We start from the raw sequence: 19,640 nt of genomic DNA on the forward strand, positions 1-19,640 counted from the left end.
TTTTTTCCATGTAAAATATGTTTCCAGTTTGTTCAAATTCATGTTTTTCTGTTTGCTTTGTTCTGTTAGTGGACTGTGATTTCTCATCTCTTCTTCATTCTAGATTTTCTTTCCATTTCACTCCTCCCTAAAACTCTCTCTGGCTTGCTAGAATATAATTTTTTTTTCACTTCTGAGGATACAATGTAACCATTTCTGAAGTTGCAATAAGTACCAATCCATGGATCCTCTGGCAATTTCAGTTGTAAAAATGGTGTAGCTGACACAGCCTCTCACAGATTAAGTATTTCCATATTAACGTGTCCTTTCATGTTTTGAAGGTGCTCATGGATTTGAATCTGTCATTTACATCTTGCAACTTGGATAGTGTAATTTAAAAAACAGAAACCTGACATTATGCTAAGCTCTCTCCAGTGCTGTTGATTGAGAATTTCACATCAACGAACAAAATATGTATACTTATATACGTGTGTGTGTATAAATACAACTATCCAAAATTCCTTTCACTGTAAGAAAACTGCAGCAATCCCTTATTTATATTATATTAAATAATAATACTAATGATAATAATGTTACTGGTTGGAAAGAAAGGGATTGCTGCAGTTAAGTATTATATTAAATAACCTTGCATCTAAGAGCCCCATTCATGGATCATGAACCCATTGTACTAGGCACTCCCCAAACAGAACAGGACGACAGTTCCTACGCCAAAGAGTTTGCAATCTAAGTACATTTTTTTTTTTTTTTTTTTCCCCCTTCCCTCAGACCTTTTTTCAAATGGTCAGGGGGAAAAAAAAAGAAACTTTGCAGATAATAAAAGAATATCTGATACTGAGTCGTGAATAACTAAATTGCTCTCCCCTGGCAATCTTCAAATACAAATCAGTATGTATTATGGACAGTGCAGTGGTGGGAACTATGCCCTTAGCTATTGTTAGAATATTACAGATTAATGAATAAAAGAGAAGAGACTAAAGATCTAAACATTTTATGAAATTTACAACTGATTAGCAGGGTGGATTTGATTTAAATCACTAGTCAGGAAGACTCAATTTTAATAATGGATTGCTACATAAAAGTGCATTCTTGGTGGTGGTTATAACCTTAATACATATTCTTCAGAACTCAGAGATAGATGTAGATTTCATTTTTAGAAGGTACACACTATATATATTTTTAAAGTGATATTGTCAAAACTTTTTAAATTAATTTTACACCTATATCAGAAAATGAATGAATGATTGATTGGTTATTTCATTTACCAAAGATAATTGAGGCAGATAGTTCACCTTCCAATGACTTATAAATATCTCCAATTCAACAGGTAAATCATTAATATTTGGAGGATTTTCTTGCCACGCTGTATTAGGAGGAGAACATCACCAGACAGACATTTAAATTGTTTTATTTAACTAAAACAACAACGTTCTGTATTCTGGATTTTTTTCTTCAACAGCAAACATACTGTATGCTAGTTTCACAAAACAAGCATGAATTTTTTAATGTAGTTAAACATTCAAGTTTTTTAAAAATCAGGTTTGTTTTTGTTAAAATAGTTCTAAAAAAATTAAATAGACTATTTCATTTAACTATTTTTAATTAAAACAATGTCAGACAGGTCAACATGAGAAACTTAAAATATTGGCTTCTGCAGGTAACTCAGTCGTCTTCAACTTCATTTTCCTATTGGTTCATAATCCAGGAAAGAAAAACAAGCTTTCCTGCTTTTTCAGGTCCCAAACGATTTCTCAATTTGGAATGAATTAGTCCAAAGGAAAATAATATTCTCTCTACACCGGCAGAAGAATCTACTGCTGTTAAAAGTGAGATTATCACTTCAACAGTCTCTGAATCCAAGTGCTTAAGTGACTTCCACCAGTTCACTGGTGTGACTTTCTTTTAAAACATCATCAGCAAACATATATTTCTTATTTCCAAACTGGGTCTCTTTTTTACAGCCTACTGCCATGATATGTTTTCCCTTCTAGTGAGAGAATGGTATGGTAGATCTCAAATCAATGAAGGCTACACTCAGGGTATGTCTGTAGTACGGGATTTTTCCGATTTTACATAAACCGGTTTTGTAAAACAGATTGTATAAAGTCGAGTGCACGCGGCCACACTAAGCCCATTAATTCGGCAGTGTGCGTCCATGGTCCGAGGCTAGCGTCGAGTTCCGGAGCGTTGTACTGTGGGTAGCTATTCCGTAGCTATCCCATAATTCCTGCAGTCTCCCCCGCCCCTTGGAATTCTGGGTTGAGATCCCAGTGCCTGATGGGGCAAAAATTTGAGAACTTTGGCTGTGACAGTGCCATCTATTTTTTTCACATTTTTTCACAAAACTGTCATCAGATTAGGCCAGTTCTTGATATAGTGCTCAAAAACAGTCCACTACTGAGTTCCATCGCACACTTGTGGGAGAGTTAGCTTGGTTCCTCCACTTTTTTCAGAGCAGCTGCTGCAAAGTGGTTTGTTACGGGAAGTATTTTGCAATTTCAACACATTAGCCTTTATTTCTGGAACACTGAAGTCTTTTGGCTAGGAGTGCATCAAATGAGCACTGCATCCACCTATGCAACAGATAGTTTGTTAGCTTGAGACTTTCTCTTCTCTTCTAAATACACTTTCTTCTCAGTTGGATAATTTGCTTCTGTTGTGACTAAAGGACTAGGCTATTTTTCAATTTGCATAGCAACTTGTCTGTGACCAAGCTGTGGGACTATGTTACTTAGATCTTGTAACGATCCCCGAGAATCGACATTCTCTTTAAAAATTTCTTTTCATCTTGGATACATTGCAGCATTGTCTGTGACCAAAGCTGCGTACTAGACATTTGATTTTTTTCACAGTTTGTTATAGCTTTTGCTTACTTTTGTAAGTATTCTGTGTGTGCATTTCCTGATGTATCAATTGTTTCTGTAAGGAAGACATTCCCTTCTGTCTGTCACACAAGCACATACAACAGGATCATTGGGACATTGCTCCACCCATCAAGACTCAGGTTAACAATTTTACCCTCTAGACCTTTTGCACACTGCTCAATTTCTCTTTCATACACTTTATCCAGCAATTTGCCTGCCTGACATCTGCTCTGTTGGGTGGACTGTATCCTGGTCTTAATGACTGAACCATGTTAATGAAGTGTGGGTTCTCAATCATACGGAAAGGAGAGTTTGTTGCATAAACAAACCGGGCAATTTTTTCATCAATTACCTCTTTTTGTAATCTGCTGGTTCTTATCACAAACTTATCTATGTTGTTTCTGGATGATGGAGATTTTTTTTTCTTTTTGCTACAGGTGATATACTGTGGCTATGTGACATACATGATGTGACTGAAACACTATCATTGGCAGATAACTCTGAAACTATAGAAAATGATGGTGATCTTGAAGGTGGATAGTCTTCAGAATCCTGTATGTTGAGGATGGATTCTCCTAAACAAAATAAGTCAATGCAGTTATTTAATTATTATTACCATACTGCTCATTTAGTATTACTCATTGCATTCACTGACACTCAGTACTACTTTAAAGGTGAAATTGTAAAAGGAAGATCTGCCTATTTCAGCTATTTATTTTTTTATCACAACTGCATCTAAAATGATAGTACCATAGAGTAACACTATATTTTTTGCTCAAACATGAGAATTCAAATAGTCCAGAAGGAAGACAGGCAGTCCTTAAGAAAGAAGTATGAAATAAAAAAAGTTTACCAACCTGAAGATCCTGCATGTTCAGACATGTTCCTTTCATCATCTTCAACGCAGCTTCCTCCTGAGAAGGAACACTTCTCATGATGTTGTTTCATTCAGGGGCAACCAGGCCTTGCATTTCTTTGTTGCACTGTTTGCATTTTGCACACATGCCTGTCTTACCCACAGGTAGAGGAACTTCATTAAAATATCCCAAACTGGGTCTCTTTTACGGCCTGCTGCCATTATAGGTTTTCCCTTCTAGTGAGAGAATGGTATGGTAGATCTCAAATCAATGAAGGCTACACTCAGAAAGACCTCAAGACTTCTGGAATATGCTGCTCAAACAGTTTCACTTTTGTTTCTACTGCCTGTCCCTCCCTTCTCACATTTATCTCCAGACTTCTTCTTCCTTGTCCAGATCTATTCCGCCCCCAACAATCTTCTATTCATTGAACTTTTTGAAACTTTGCACTTTTAGAGAGAGGTAAGGGATTGACTCTGTATACACAAATTTGCAGAGGGACAATATGGTTGAGGTCTGTTGTTTCTCACTTCTAAATAAATAATATATATAAAAAAACGTTTTTGCTGTTTACAAGCATGTTCTCTGGAGACACAAATCAGCAGTTTGAGAATTGCAAAACTAAGCATCTCTGATGGTTTCTTCTAGACTGAGCACTGAGTCCCATTGGGTAGATAGAAAGATTAACCTAAATCTATACAAAAGCCCCACAAAAGCCCCTGGAACCCCATAAAATTGGGTCTCTAATCCAGGAACTATTGGAAGTCATTTACAAAAGTTTTCTTAAACATTAGATAAATATATTCTTGTACTATAGAATTAGAATTTATAATCCGTATTCCATGATGAGACATTATAGCTCAAAGATGTATCTTAATTAAAACTGTCTTTTAGATAGGTTTTTTCCTCAAAAAGCGTTTTATCAAAAAAGTCTGATTTTAAATAAAATGTGATTTTTATTTTATTTATTTATTTTAAATCATTGATTTTTATCCACCCTGCTGATTAGTGACCAGCATATGAGGCCACGTACTTTGTCAAAATTATCTTGAGAAAAGGGTGCTATTTCTATAAGGATTTCAGAGTAGGGAAATTAGAACTTTAGAGGTTGAATGAATAAAAACTATTTAAAAGGAACTAATAACTTATCAGAGAAGCATGGATTTGTAGTAGAGAAGATATATCTAAATCATAGGATAAGACTCTTCTAAATTATATTCCAGAAAACATACACGATCTGATTCAATAATTAAACCTGCAGAAAGTGTGAGAGAGTGCTAGAAAAATATATTTAAAAAAACAAAAGGGGTGGATGGGAATCAATTAACTTTATTTTCTTCAAATAGGTCTTCACTTGTATTGAGAATTTAAGTCGGCAAGATTAATTATCGATAAAATCTTGTTGGTTTCGTTTCTTCTTTGTGATTTATTGCTGAATTGGCTGTAGTTTCCATGCTTGTCCATCCTTTTAACCTGGTGGTTAGAAGCTACCTATCACTTTGACCATGGAAATCTGCCAGAAAATCCAAAAAATGTACATCATATGCCAAATTTGAATTAGGGAAACTAATATTAGAGGCAGCTGAACCTGAATAATCATAACACTCAGTATCTTCAGTTAGAGCTCTAAGTACTTGTCTTAAGACAATTACGGAAAATCTGGTTTCCAGTCATTTTGTTCTTGAACAAGTTTTCTCCAACATAGGAGAACTGTACAACAGGAGTTTTTTTCCTCTCCTTTGTATTAGTCCCGTGTCCTTAAGTTGAAGTAGTTGCAAAGAAGGGTAATGAAAATGATTAGGGGTATGGAACAGCTTCCATGTGAAAAGGGACTAAAAAGATGGGGTCTTTTCAGCTTAGAAAAGAGCTCCTGAGGGGGGAGGGGAATATGATGGTCTATAAAATAACAAATGGTATGGAGAAAGTGACTAGGGATGTTATTTACCCCTTCACATGACACAGGACCTAGGTCACCCAGTGAAATTATGCATTATGTAAGGTATGTAACCTGCTGCTTATTAATCTGTGGAACTCATTGCTGGGATATATTGTGAAGGCCAAAAGTATAATGGGGTTCAGAAAAGACTTAGCTAAGTTCATGAAGAATGGGTTCATCAATGATTATTAAGGCAACATTTTAGTCACGGGTATTTTTTTGAAAAGTCATGGACAGGTCACGAGCAGTAAAGGAAAAATTCACGGTCAGTGACCTGTCCATGACTACTTCTTCTATATACTCCTGACTGAATCAGAGAGGGGGGAGGGAAGGGGAGGTTGCTCGAGTGGCGGCACGGAGGTATTGGGGCTGGGTGACAGCACATGGCCTGGGGCCCCCGCTGGTGCAGGGTAGGGCAGGCAGTCTGGCTGGGGACCCCCACTGGTGTTGGGGGTATGTGGGCTGCCTCTGCTCAGATCTCCGGAGGCGGTGCCTGCAGTGAGGGGGATGCCCTGCTTCTGGAGAGCCCTCTGAGGTAAGCGCTGCCCAGAGCCCTCTTCACCTCCTCCCACACCCAAACCCCTGCTGCTCTGGGGGAGTGGGACACAGTGGCCCGAGACTGCCCCAGCTGCCTGAGCTTCTCCCAGGTTAGATGCACCGGACACTGCAGAAGTCACAGAAGGTCATGGAATCCATGATCTCCGTGACAAACTCGCAGCTTTAATGATTATTAGCCGAGATGGTCAGGGACAGAACTCCATGCTCTCGGTATCCCTAAGCCTCCAGGTGCCAGAAGCTGGGACTGAATGACAGGGCATGGATCACTCGAAATTAACTTGTTCTGTTCATTCCCTCTGAAACATCTGGCACTGGCCTCTGTCAGAGGCAAGATATTGGGCTAGATGGACCATTGCTATGACCTAGTATGGCTGTTCTTATGCAGCTATTGTACATCTTTGCATATTTGGTCCTAAAAAGTACTGTGGAGTTTGAGTGTTTGACCTCAAAAGATGAAACAAAAGATCCAGATTCAGGCTGGAAACTGCCCTTTGGTTCCTTCAGTTATCTCACTGAGACATTTATCTTACTGATGCCTTGACTGTGTAGTTTAATGTATGCAGCTACGCTATGTCCTCTTGACTTCTATGGGCCTTATGCTCATAGACTCATAGATCAGAAGGGACCAATATGATCATCTAGCCTGACCTCCTGCACAAAGCAGGCCACAGAACCCTACCCATCCACTTTTATAACAACCCCTAACCCATGACTGAGTTATTGAAGTCCTCAAAATTGTGGTTTGAAGACCTCAAGCTGCAGAGAATCTACCAGCAAGTGACCCATGCCCCACGCTGCAGAGGAAGGCGAAAAACCTGGTGCAGTGAAGTGCAGGATCAGAGCCTTAGACTGTTATGTCTTCAGGACAGCAACATGTCTTATTTTGTAAAGCACCATGCACTCAAGTATCCAAAGTAAAGTGTGGGCATTGGATTTCGCACACATTTTTGAAAATAAGGGACTTTTTAATGGCTGTGTGTGCATGTTAAGTATGTACCTATATTGATGTAGCAGTTGTTTTGCATCGGACCTTGACACAGGTGCTCTAAATTTCACTCATCAGAATATGTCCAGTATCTTATCTCATTATGGGGCTACCCATCTTCCAGAACTTTCAGTAAGACACTGGTGGTAGTAATTATTTTTTGTTCAGATCTCCAAGAATTACCGTAATCTACCCTTTCAATGTCCTCTTTTTCAACTGTCTGTGTGTGATTTGTAGAAGAACCAACTGGTCAAGTGATGCAAAGCTTCAAAGACAGGGATTTGTAATATGTTTTCCAAAGATCAACCCCATGTCTAGCCAACAGAACATGTTTTATCTAGGATTAGAGCGGGAGGGGGGCAGTTCTAGGACAGAGCACAATATCTGCTCTATCAGAAACAAAGTTTCTAAAGCTTCTGAACTCAATTTTAGTTGTTCATGAGAAGCAGACAAAGTCAGGTGTTATCTGTAGTCTGTTATCTTGTATAAAAGTTGTACTGTGAGAGAGCCAATTAAGGTTCTTCACAGGTTCTTTTTATTGCTTAATCCAAATGGAGTCTTTCCACTGTTATCAATAGGTTTTGGATCAGGTCCTTGGTCTCAGACTCTGGGAAATTTAGAGCCTCTGGTCCTCATACCATGAAAAGTAATTCAATCCCTAGTATGGAGACGTGTGTATCATATGGACAAAGAATTTGGCTTTTTGGTGGAAGTGAGAAATTGGGAAGGCTCTGTGCAAAATAGAGGTTAGGAATAGAAACACAGACAGCCTTGCACTTATTGGAATCAAGTACAACTTTTGTTAGTGCTTCTGGTTTTGCATAACATTCAGATCTAGCATACATAGGTAAGAGTATCTCCAGCAACTATGGCATAATGGATAAGATGCTGTATGTTAAACATGTCCATGTATGAAGATGCCTCACCACGACTAAATTTACAGTGGCACGGCAACACCACTATAGTTAGGGTTCCATTACAACTTCTGATTAAAGGTCGATCTTGCTAAGTCCTCTAAAATTGACATGCGTGGTTTAATTCCTTTGAAATTTGGTATGCCTCTAGGGGTTGCAGGGTAGTGTTAGTGCCCAAATTTTGGGTCATTGAGCTAAGGTTGTGGAGATATAAGCCCCCCCCCCCAGTAGCCTTTTTTCAAAAAGTTTTTATGTGGGGTTTGTTTGCGCAGAGCTAGAGATGAACCTTTCCATGTGATGCGGGTCAAAATGGTCTCAATCTGGCAAATTTTACCCAAGGTAGTGCATGGGAAACACTAAATCTTTGGGGGACCCAAATTAAGAATGGTATCTGAGAATATATTCACTTCTTTGCATGTGCAGATGTGTAGTCTGGAAGGATTACACTGTTCATGCAGTCAATAAAGGAAAAAACTTGGAGAGGGAGGATTTCTGTGCAGCCATTATCTGCTTGCCTGGATACCTAGAGGGAATGTGATTGATGCCATTGCCCCGGTGAATGTCCTGCCACTGATGTTCCTAATCTGAACCTTTGTACACCTGTGCAATAGAGATTTAATAACTCATGTTGCTTGATACAAGTTGTCTCTGTTACAATGCAGCACGTTTTTATTTTAGGGGGAAGTTTATTGTGAACACAACAGTCAAGGGGCAGTCTAACCAATGTTCTTGTTATATTGAGTGGGGAGGAGCCAGAGGACTGTGAGAGATGGGAGGGTGTAGGTTGGAATGTAGGGATAGGGGAAAGGAGTTATGTCTGCAGAGGGGGTGGGCAATGAGGATGAGTAGGCAAGCCTTGAAATAGTTACTTGAGAAAATCTGTATTTTACTAGCTCCTGGGGGTGGGTAGTGGCTTACTTGCTCAGGGAGGTTAATGTGGGGATTCCAAAGACATGTAATGTGGAGGTTTGGAACTGACAGTGTAGGTACCTGACCAGTAGGGTTCTCAGCATGTGGATTCTGGATGATTCCTGTATCCTGAGGTTGCAGAAGTTTGTGAGAGAGCAAAGAGTATGCTATGACATAGGGGTTGCTGATTACAAGCTGATTTGGGTAGAGATAGATGGCCTGCATTGGCATCATGTTTTGCTCACTCTGCAGCATCTGACTAGTGACTTAAGAACTTATGATCTACCGGACATTGTGGTATAATTCACTTGGGCAGAAATGATTAATTCCTGGTGTACACCTTATGCAGTGTTTGACTTCCAAATTCTATTCCTATTCTCTAACACACACACACAAAGATTTTGATCTACTACCTATCTAAATATAACAGTGTAGTACTTTATTTATTTTATTGTTTTGCGTGAACTGTCTTAAATATTGGGCTGTGCCCATTATGTGTTCATAGAGCAGTGGTTCCCAAACTTTTTTTTTTCTGCAGACCACTTGAAAATTGTTGAAGGTCTCGACGGTCCACTTAATGATCTTTTCAGATGTTTGTACCATTAGCTAGCTATTGCAAAGCACTTTTATTTTTTGTTCTACAAATAGAAGCACACAACTCATATTTTAATATCAGTAGTCTTACCTTCCCAATGCGATGGATGTGTCCTCTCCCCTGCTGCAGCAGCCCCCGAGCTCAGGCTGGGAAGGAGCAGGGGTCTCTCCCTCTCTCCCCCACCGTGGCAGCCCCCAAATTGGGGCTGGGAAGCAGGGAGTCTCTCCCTCTCTCCCACGCCACAGAGCTGAGGCTGGGAAGGAGTGCAGTCTCTCCTCAGCAAACGGCCTCTTTCTCTGGCTGCTGCAGCCGTGCATGTCCCAAATTTCCCCCACCCCCACTTCTCACCGCACTGCCCCCTCCCACCTACCCCCTATTCCCCCATGGCCACCACCTCACCTTATATGTGCATCTTCTCCAGGGTCCAGGCACCTAATTAGTGGAGCCATGCCTGCACGGCTCCACTAATTAGGTGGGTGGCCCTTCCTTCTCTCATGTACGGCCACCCAGGCACGCACCTTAGAGGGAACTATCCATGGACCACCAGAATGGAGCTCAGTTTGAGAACCTCTGTTATAGAGGAATTGTTTTTTATTTGCTCATCTTTGGGATGAACTGACCATGAGACAAAATGTCCTTGGCCTAAAGTCCTTACTTAGTAGCCAGTTTTGAAAATTAAATTTCCATTCCACTATTTCTTTCTTCTTTAATTCAGTAGGCTCTCTCCAACCTCTCATTCTGCTTCTTTCTTTCCTGCTGGCAATACTCTTGATACAAATAATGTGTAATTGTTGAAATTATTTCAGGACATCAGCATTCATCAGTTATCTCTTTAATTATTTGCTGTAGCTTTTTTTTTTTAAATTGCTAAGCAATTTGCACCATTGAAGAATAGGACTGAGTATGTGTTCATATAATTATTTGTATAAAATTTTATAGCAACTCCATTATGTTTTACAATGGAAAATATTAATCTTAAAATGATTATTGTAGCTGTTATAATAATTCCATTTTGTGTGAGGATCACCTGTTACAAATATTGATTTATCCTTTTAGGATATGTCTACATTGCAAAACAAAAAAACCCAACCAAACCAAAATCCAAAAAAACCCACCATGGCAGTGAGTCTCAGAGCTGGGGTCAGCTGACTGGGTTTATGGGGCTCACACTCTAAAGCTAAATAGCAGTGTAGACATTCCTACTTGGGCTCGAGCCCAGGCTCTAAAACCTGACAATAGGAGTGGGTCCAAGAAACAAGGCTCCAACCTAAGTGGGAATGTCTGCACTGGTATTTTTAGCCCCAGAGCGCAAACCTCATTAGTAGGGTCCTACCAAAATCATGGTCTATTTTGGTCAATTTCACAGTCATAGAATTAAAAAAAATTGTAAAGTTCATGATTCCAGCTATTTACATCTGACATTTCAGTGTTGTAATTGCAGGGGTCTTGACCAGGGCTGGCTCCAAGTTTTTTGCCGCCCCAAGCAAAAAAAATTTCCCCTGCCCCTCCAGCCCTGCCCCAGCTCTGCCCCTTCCCCAAATCCCCGGCCCTGCCTCCTCCCCCAGGCGTGCTGCATTTCCCCTTCTACCCCTGGGAGGGAGAGGGGAGAAGCAGAGCGGCAGCGTGCTCAGAGGTGGGGAGGCGGAGGTGAGCTGGGGGGGAGCGGTTCCTCTGCCCCTGCCCCCCCCCGGGTTACTTCCTGCAGCCCTGCCCTCCCCCCGCACCGCCGCAGCTCACCTCCTCGCCGCCTGCTCTCCTGAGCGCACCACTGCCGCTCCGCTTCTCCCCCCTCCCTCTCAGGCTTGCTGCAGGAATCAGCTATTTTGCAGCAAGCCTGGGAGGGAGTGGTGGAGCAGCGGCGTGCTCAGGGGAGCAGGCAGCAGTGGAGCGGAGGTGAGTTGGTGGGGGAAGTGGTTCCTCTGCCCTCCCAGGGTAACTTCCTGCGGTGCTCCCTGCACCCCCCACCACTGCAGCTCACCTCCTCTCAGGGCCAGTTCCTGGCTTTTTGTGCCCAAGCAAAAAAATAAATAAAAGGAGCCAGAAGCCAGAATGCTGCCCCTTGGAAAATGCTGCCCCAAGCACATGCTTAGAGCACTGATGCCTAGAGTTGGCCCTGGTCTTGACCCAAAAGGGAGTTATTGGGAGGGGCGGGCATCACAAGGTTATTGTGGGGCGGGGGGTTGCGGTTCTGCTACCTTTACTTCTGCGCTGCTGCTGGTGGCAGTGCTGCCTTCAGAGCTGGGCAGCTGGACAGTGGTGGCTGCTGGCTGGGAGCCCATCTCTGAAGGCAGAGCCATCGCCAGCAGCAGCACAGAAGTAAGGATGGCATGCTATGATATTGCCACCTTTTACTTCTGTGCTGCTGCCTGCAGAGCTGGGCCCTCAGTCAGCAGCCGCCACTCTTTGGCCACCCAGCTCTGAAGCCAGCAGTGCAGAAGTAAGGGTGGCATGGTATGGTATTGCCACCCTTACGTCTGCACTGCTGCTGGTTGGGTGCTGCCTTCAGAGCTCCGTGGCTGGCCAACAGCTGCCGCTCTCTGGCAGCCCAGCTGTGAAGACAATGTAGAAGTAAGCATGACAATACTGTGATCCCTCTAAAATAACCTTGCAACTCCCCTACCCCCCACAACTCCCTTTTTGATCAGGACCACAATTTGAGAAACATTGGGCTCTACCTCCCTCACCACAGTGAAATCTGTATAGTATAGGGTGTAAACACACAAAAAAACAGATTTCATGGTCCGTGATGTGTTTGTTTTTTCATGGCTGTGAATTTGGTAGGGCCCTACTCATGATCCTGAGTGAGTTGACTTGGCTCTGAGACTTGCTGCCTTGGGGATTTTTTTTTTTTTTTTTTTTTGTGCAGTGTAGATGTACCCAGTGTGTTTGCATCTCACTTTGTTTTCCATCGTGTCAGCTATCCTAGAAACAATGTTCAGTAGTTATTATGGGTGTCTAGATAGAGGTAGATGTTCTGTATAAAAGGAGAGAATGTCTTTTTCCCTTTGTTTTGTATTTCTATTTTTTAGATTTTTCCTAAGGAAAGATTGAGTCTCATTTGTTGGTAACCATTCAAACATTGCTTTGAAAATAAAAATAGCTTTTATGCTAAATTTGGTGCTCCTTTTTGCTAACCAGAGGGATACACTATATCTACACACATTTATTTAATCTTTCTCTCTTTCTCAAACAATAGTTTTCTATTGCCATTGCTGATGCAATGTGTCCTTCTTCTATACTGCCTTTCCCACAGTAATTTATATTTTGTTCTTAACCCTCTTTGCTATAGCTTTGGGAAAAAAAAGTTAATGCTTACTTGTTACGTTTCTTCCCTTGCAACCCCAGGCCATGAGCATTTTAACCCCTGAGCACCATCTTCTACTTTAAATCATCTGCAAACACTTGGAAGGTGGTAAGGTGATAGGGAATAGCCAGCATTGGTTTGACACGATGTGTTCTTTACAAATCCATCTGATAGCTTTCTTTGATAGGTTAACGAGCCTTGTGGATAAGGGAGAAGCGGTGGATGTGGTATACCTAGACTTTAGTAAGGCATTTGATACGGTCTTGCATGATATTCTTATCGATAAACTAGGCAAATACAATTTAGATGGGGCTACTATAAGGTGGGTGCATAACTGGCTGGATAACCGTACTCAGAGAGTAGTTATTAATGGCTCCCAATCCTGCTGGAAAGGTATAACAAGTGGGGTTCCGCAGGGGTCTGTTTTGGGACTGGCTCTGTTCAATATCTTCATCAACGACTTAGATGTTGGCATAGAAAGTACGCTTATTAAGTTTGCGGACGATACCAAACTGGGAGGGATTGCAACTGCTTTGGAGGACAGGGTCAAAATTCAAAATGATCTGGACAAATTGGAGAAATGGTCTGAGGTAAACCGGATGAAGTTCAATAAAGACAAATGCAAAGTGCTCCACTTAGGAAGGAACAATCAGTTTCACACATACAGAATGGGAAGAGACTGTCTAGGAAGGAGTATGGCAGAAAGAGATCTAGGGGTCATAGTGGACCACAAGCTAAATATGAGTCAACAGTGTGATACTGTTGCAAAAAAAGCAAACGTGATTCTGGGATGCATTAACAGGTGTGTTGTAAACAAGACACGAGAAGTCATTCTTCCGCTCTACTCTGCGCTGGTTAGGCCTCAACTGGAGTATTGTGTCCAGTTCTGGGCACCGCATTTCAAGAAAGATGTGGAGAAATTGGAGAGGGTCCGGAGAAGAGCAACGAGAATGATTAAAGCTCTTGAACATGACCTATGAAGGAAGGCTGAAAGAATTGGGTTTATTTAGTTTGGAAAAGAGAAGACTGAGAGGGGACATGATAGCAGTTTTCAGGTATCTAAAAGGGTGTCATCAGGAGGAGGGAGAAAACTTGTTCACCTTAGCCTCTAATGATAGAACAAGAAGCAATGGGCTTAAACTGCAGCAAGGGAGATTTAGGTTGGACGTTAGGGAAAAGTTCCTAACTGTCAGGGTAGTTAAACACTGGAATAAATTGCCTAGGGAGGTTGTGGAATCTCCACCTCTGGAGATATTTAAGAGTAGGTTAGATAAATGTCTATCAGGGATGGTCTAGACAGTATTTGGTCCTGCCACGAGGGCAGGAGACTGGACTCGATGACCTCTCGAGGTCCCTTCCAGTCCTAGAGTCTATAAATCTATGACTCTATAAAAGGAAGTACTACTTCAGACAACTCACAGTGAACATGTGGAACTCATTGTCAAGGGATGTTGTGAAAGCCAAAAAACGATAACGGTTGAAAAAAGAATTAGGTAGGTCTATCTTCCATGAATTTATCAATGACTATTAGCCAAGATGGTCAGGGATGCAACCATATGCTCTTGGTGTCCCTAGCCTCTAACTGCCAGAAGCTGGGAGTAGAGGACGGGATGGATCACTCTATGCATGTTCTGTTTATTCCCTTTGAAGCACTTGGCATTGGCCACTGTTGGAAGACAGGATGCCGGGCTAGATAGACCATTGGTCTGACCCAGGATAACTGTTACGTTCAAAATTTGCTTTACAAACCAAGGTCTAGGTGGTGCAGTTACAGTGGTATATGAACAACAAAGAACAGTCATTATATGCAATGAGCAATAGCTCTCCAGGAGACTTGGAAATTAGAACTTTTCCACTGAGGAATGTTGATCAACTAAGTCGTTCCTCCTTGTCTTTGAAGAATGCTATTATATTCAATAAAATTTTTGAGCACATAGGGATTTTTGTTTATCAAAATAATTTTTCATTCACTGTATTAAGGATCTGTAAAATGCTGAATTTGCAAGTTTAAAATTAGAGTCCAAATTTAGTTTGATAACAATAAAAAGTAGATCTATGAAGTGTCTGTTTCTTTGGCTTTCATTTTTATGTCTGCAAATAGAAACACATCAGTTTTTGAATTCCATAATAGTGACATCTTGTGGTGTAAATGTGTCATTGTTTTTTGTAGTTTTCCTTTTTAAATGTCATGGAAAGTTTTATATTTAAACAGATTTGGGTTGTATAAATGGGCAAAATAATAATTTAACTGGAAACTGTAAACTCATTAATTATAGTGTACAGTGTTCTTTTATGTATTGCATTTGGAGAAGGAAATATTTTGGTTATTGTCCTTCAGTAGACTTTTTTTTGTGTGTGCCTATTTTTTTTTTTTTAGTGACCAAATTAAAAACGGTGACAGGGCTTCATCAAATCTAAGCAGCACTAGCTGGAATACATCAGGAAGCAAAGCAGGTACAATATTTTTAATTTTCATCTCAATTCATTTTTCTGTTCTTGTTTTTTCTTTGCTTACAACACTTACTTGCATTTGCAGATGTGAAGTTCACACAAGCAGAAATCATCCAATTTCTGTTTCCCTTTTTTTATTTCTTTATGCATCACTGGACAGTGCTTTTTAAAAAATGTTAATTTTTTTTGTAGATCTAGAAGAATATTTGAGATTTAACAGATGGACTTTTAGAGCCATTAAACATGATTTCCCAATGTTTCCTTACTTAGAAGTACTAATTTTCTTATATTTTGCCTTGAGAATTTGGACCAGGAATTTGTAAAGGATATGAATACCTAAGGCAGAAAGAGGCTATACCAATTTACACCAGCTGTGGTTATGGACCTCAGCTTTTTTTCTTTGCATGTGAATTGTATTGTAGTTTATCAGATATTCAGTAAATAACATTTATCTTATAATTTTAACATGTAAGCTAAAAGTGCACAGTCACAAATACTTGGTAAACCTACAGCAGCTGTTTTGCTGTTTTTAAAGCTATTCAGATGTACACATCAGGAGGGAAATGTAAAACAAAAATCTCTTACTGAAATGTAGATATTTTCAAATATGACTTCAGCGATACACTTTTAACTCTAACATTTTAGAGAGGAAATAGTATATTTTAAGTTTAGTGTGCTTGACAGAGGGTATTCTGTAAAGAGGCTAAAAACATTAATCAGGTACTGTGTAGCTTTCTAAAGCTCAGTGTTGCTAAGGCTCTTGTATTTACCTGCTAAAAACAGCAACCAATAAATGTAGATGATTAATGTCTTTTTTTTTTTTTTTTTGTGACCAGAATGCAAAGCTGTGGTTGCGACCTATAAGCCACTGAGACAGTCAACTTTTTTGCTGAACTTTTTTGCTTGAGTATTGGTATCCTGTTGAATCATAATTTACAGAGTTAGACGTTTAAGGACCATCACTAAAGTACTGCAACTGAAACTCTTAATTTTCACCAACACTTTTTAAAAAGAATCTTCCAAGACTGAGAAATACAAAGTCTTATTGTTTGTTGTTGCCTTTTTTAATAATCACAACATTTTGTGCTTCTAATTTATGTTGTTTGAATTAATATTGCATGTTAAAGGCTACTTCTGATTTTTTTTCAGGAGGGTTCAAGAGGTATTGTGGAAACATATAGTATGAAAATACCTGGTTGTAATGATATGACTTTTGGTTTTTGGATTCCGTATTTTTTTTTTGGTCAGAGAGAGATTTAAGAGACTACTTTTTGTGCTCTGAATAGCATTTTAGGTTTACAGTATATTTTAGTTTTTAGTGTGAACTTTTACCCTCACACTGCAAACATGCACATAAATAATCTTATTCATTGAGATTAATCAAGTGTATAAAGTTGCTACATGTATTCTTGCAAGATCGAGGTTTTTACATGAATTCAGGACTGGGGTGTAGGAATCATAAGGAGGGGGAAGTAATTCATCTGCATTACTGTGGCAGGAAGCAGCACTGTGAGCTTTTCTAATACTCATATTTCATCTCTGTTCTCTTACATTGTTCAGAGCAGAGCCTCTCTTCATGGCAAATTCTGTGCAGTGTTTTATTAATTGAGCTACTTGTCATTTGGAACCCAAACAATACTATCAGCTCATTTCATTTGGAAATGAAAAGAGTCTGCAAAAGAAATGTTTAAAAAAATCCTATCTGTCCAGTATATGTCACATGAAACAGCAGCCATTTTACATAAGCCCTAGAAATAGATATTATAAATAAATTTTACAATGGGTCCATTGAATAGTCAAAATTAAGCTACAGAACTTGGATTTTTAAAAGTGAAGCCATTTAAAATGGTCAGTTATGAATCTTAATCCTCCTTGTTTCACCCAACCAAATGCTCTCACAGATGCCCAGATTTAAGACTTGAGACACTGATCCCAGGAAGAAAGCCTCTTAACTCATACATTATCATTATATTGTATATTCTGTTCTTGTAAAATAATTACTACACTAAGATTTATACATTAGTTTGCACATGCTGTCAGGAAACACAGTTTCTGATCAGGTAAGGAGTCTGTCAAATAAAATTATACATGCTCTGGTGTTTACAATGTCACCATAGCCACGTTGGTCCTAGAATATTAGAGAGACAAAGAAAAGTGAGGTAATATTTTTTATTGTACCAGCTTCTGTTGGTGAAAGAGTCAAGTTTTCAAGCTAAGAGAAGAGCTCTTCTTCAGGTCTGGGAAGGATACTTAGAATGTCACAGCTAAATACATGTTGGAACAGATTGTTTAGCATAAGTAGTTAACACATATTTACAGATCCAGAAACCACCCCAAACACAAAAAATCTGTTATCTGAAGGCCTGGCTGTACATAACACAGAATATGCTCTGAGAAGAAAGTCTGTGATACACACTTAAAACCGCCTTCAAACAAGGCCACTCCACCAGAGGAGTAGATTGCATCATGGAACTGGCCATCCAGATACCTTGAGAGAGTGTACTTCAATACAGGGGGAAAAAACCTCTTTGACTCCATACCCATATTTGTCACCCACTACCCCGCACTGGAACACATATGGGGTATTATTAAGCAATTACAACCCACACTTTAGGGTGGCCACATCCTGAAAGGAATCTTTCCTGCACCCCCTCTTCTGACCCTGCCATAACACATGTAATACCCACAGTTATATTTCCACTCAGGGCCACGCAGAGGATTCAGGGGGCCTGGGGCAAAGCAATTTCAGGGGCCTCTTCCATTTAAAAAAAAATATTGCAACACTATAGAATACTATATTCTTGTGGGGTCGCCTGAGGCCTGGGGCAAATTGTCCCCCTTCCCCTCGGGCAGCCCTGTCTCCACTGCTACAATAATCAGTACCTCTCCCCCACAACACACTTTTCAAGATCCATGGGTGTTGCACATGCCTATCACAAGGCATGGTATACTTCATTCAGTGTGCTGAATGCCTCAATAAGAGCTTTGTGGGTGAAACCAGACATTCACTATGCTCTCAAATGAACTCTCACAGAAAAGTGATAAAAGATAGGGTATTTTTATCACCCATGGGTGAATGCTTTTCACAAAATGATCACTCCATATCTGACCTCTCAGTCCTCATCCTCAAAGGAAACCTGCACAATGCTGTCAAAAGGTAAGCCTGGAAGCTTAAATTCCTAACTGCTAGACACTAAAAATCAGTGTCTTTATAAAGACACTGGAATTATGGTTTACAGATTGTTGTCCCCTTTTTTATCCTATGACTTCAGGGGTATTAATGGGATAAATTGCTTTGAATGGTCCCTTAGAATATGTGTTAACTACTTATGTTAAAGAGTCTGTTTCACCTTGTATTTAGCTATGACACTAAGGCCTGGTCTACACTACGAGTTTATTTTGAATTTAGCAGCGTTAAACTGAATTAATGCTGCACCTGTCCACACAATGAAGCCTTTTATTTCAATATAAAGGGCTCTTAATATCGATATCTGTACTCCTCCCCGACGAGGGGAGTAGCTCTGAAATTGGTATTGACATTTTGAATTAGGGTTAGTATGGCTGCAATTTGATAGTATTGGCCTCCGGGAGCTATACCACAGTGCACCATTGTGACTGCTCTGGACAGCAATCTGAACTCAGATGCACTGGCCAGGGAGACTGGAAAAGCCCTGCGAACTTTTGAATTTTATTTCCTGTTTGCCCAATGTGGAGCGCTGATCAGCACAGGTGACCATGCAATCCAAGAATCAAAAAAGAGCTCCAGCATGGACCGTACGGGAGACACTGAATCTGATCCATGTATGGGGAGACGAATCTGTTCTATCAGAACTCTGTTCCGATAGATGAAATGCCAAAACACTTGAAAAAAATCTCGAAGGCTATGATGGACGGAAGCCACAACAGGGACTCAACATAGTGCTGTGTGAAACTTAAGGAGCTGAGACAAGTGTACCAGAAAGCCAAAGAATGAAATGGACACTCATGGAGGGAGGGGCGACTGACGACTGTAGCTATCCCACAGTTCCTGCACTCTCTGAAAACCATTTGAATTCTTGGCTGAGTTCCCAAAGCCTGAGGGTCAAAACATTGTCATAGGTGGTTCAGGGGATATTCGTCGCTCCTGCCCCCCCCGCCACCCGAAGCAAAGGGAAAAATATCCTCTCTCGCCTTTTTTCCATGTCACCATATGTCTTTGGATGGTGCTGGCAGACGGGTTGCTGTGGTGCTGAACACCAAGCCATCCCCTCCTCCTTTGCGGATGGCAGAC

At 40.5% G+C, this 19,640-nt stretch overlaps 1 protein-coding gene across 1 annotated transcript in view; it reads left to right on the plus strand.

Annotated features, from left to right (window-relative positions):
• Positions 1–19,640, plus strand: part of ARMC2 (armadillo repeat containing 2) — a 132,968-nt gene that overhangs the window by 23,301 nt on the left and 90,027 nt on the right. Inside the window, exon 7 of the mRNA XM_075063878.1 lies at positions 15,297–15,373. Within this exon, the coding sequence (XP_074919979.1) occupies positions 15,297–15,373 (77 nt within the window). The remainder of the gene's footprint in view (positions 1–15,296; positions 15,374–19,640) is intronic.

Source organism: Chelonoidis abingdonii, chromosome 3 (assembly GCF_003597395.2).
Source record: "Chelonoidis abingdonii isolate Lonesome George chromosome 3, CheloAbing_2.0, whole genome shotgun sequence".
Classification (NCBI taxonomy): domain Eukaryota; kingdom Metazoa; phylum Chordata; order Testudines; family Testudinidae; genus Chelonoidis; species Chelonoidis abingdonii.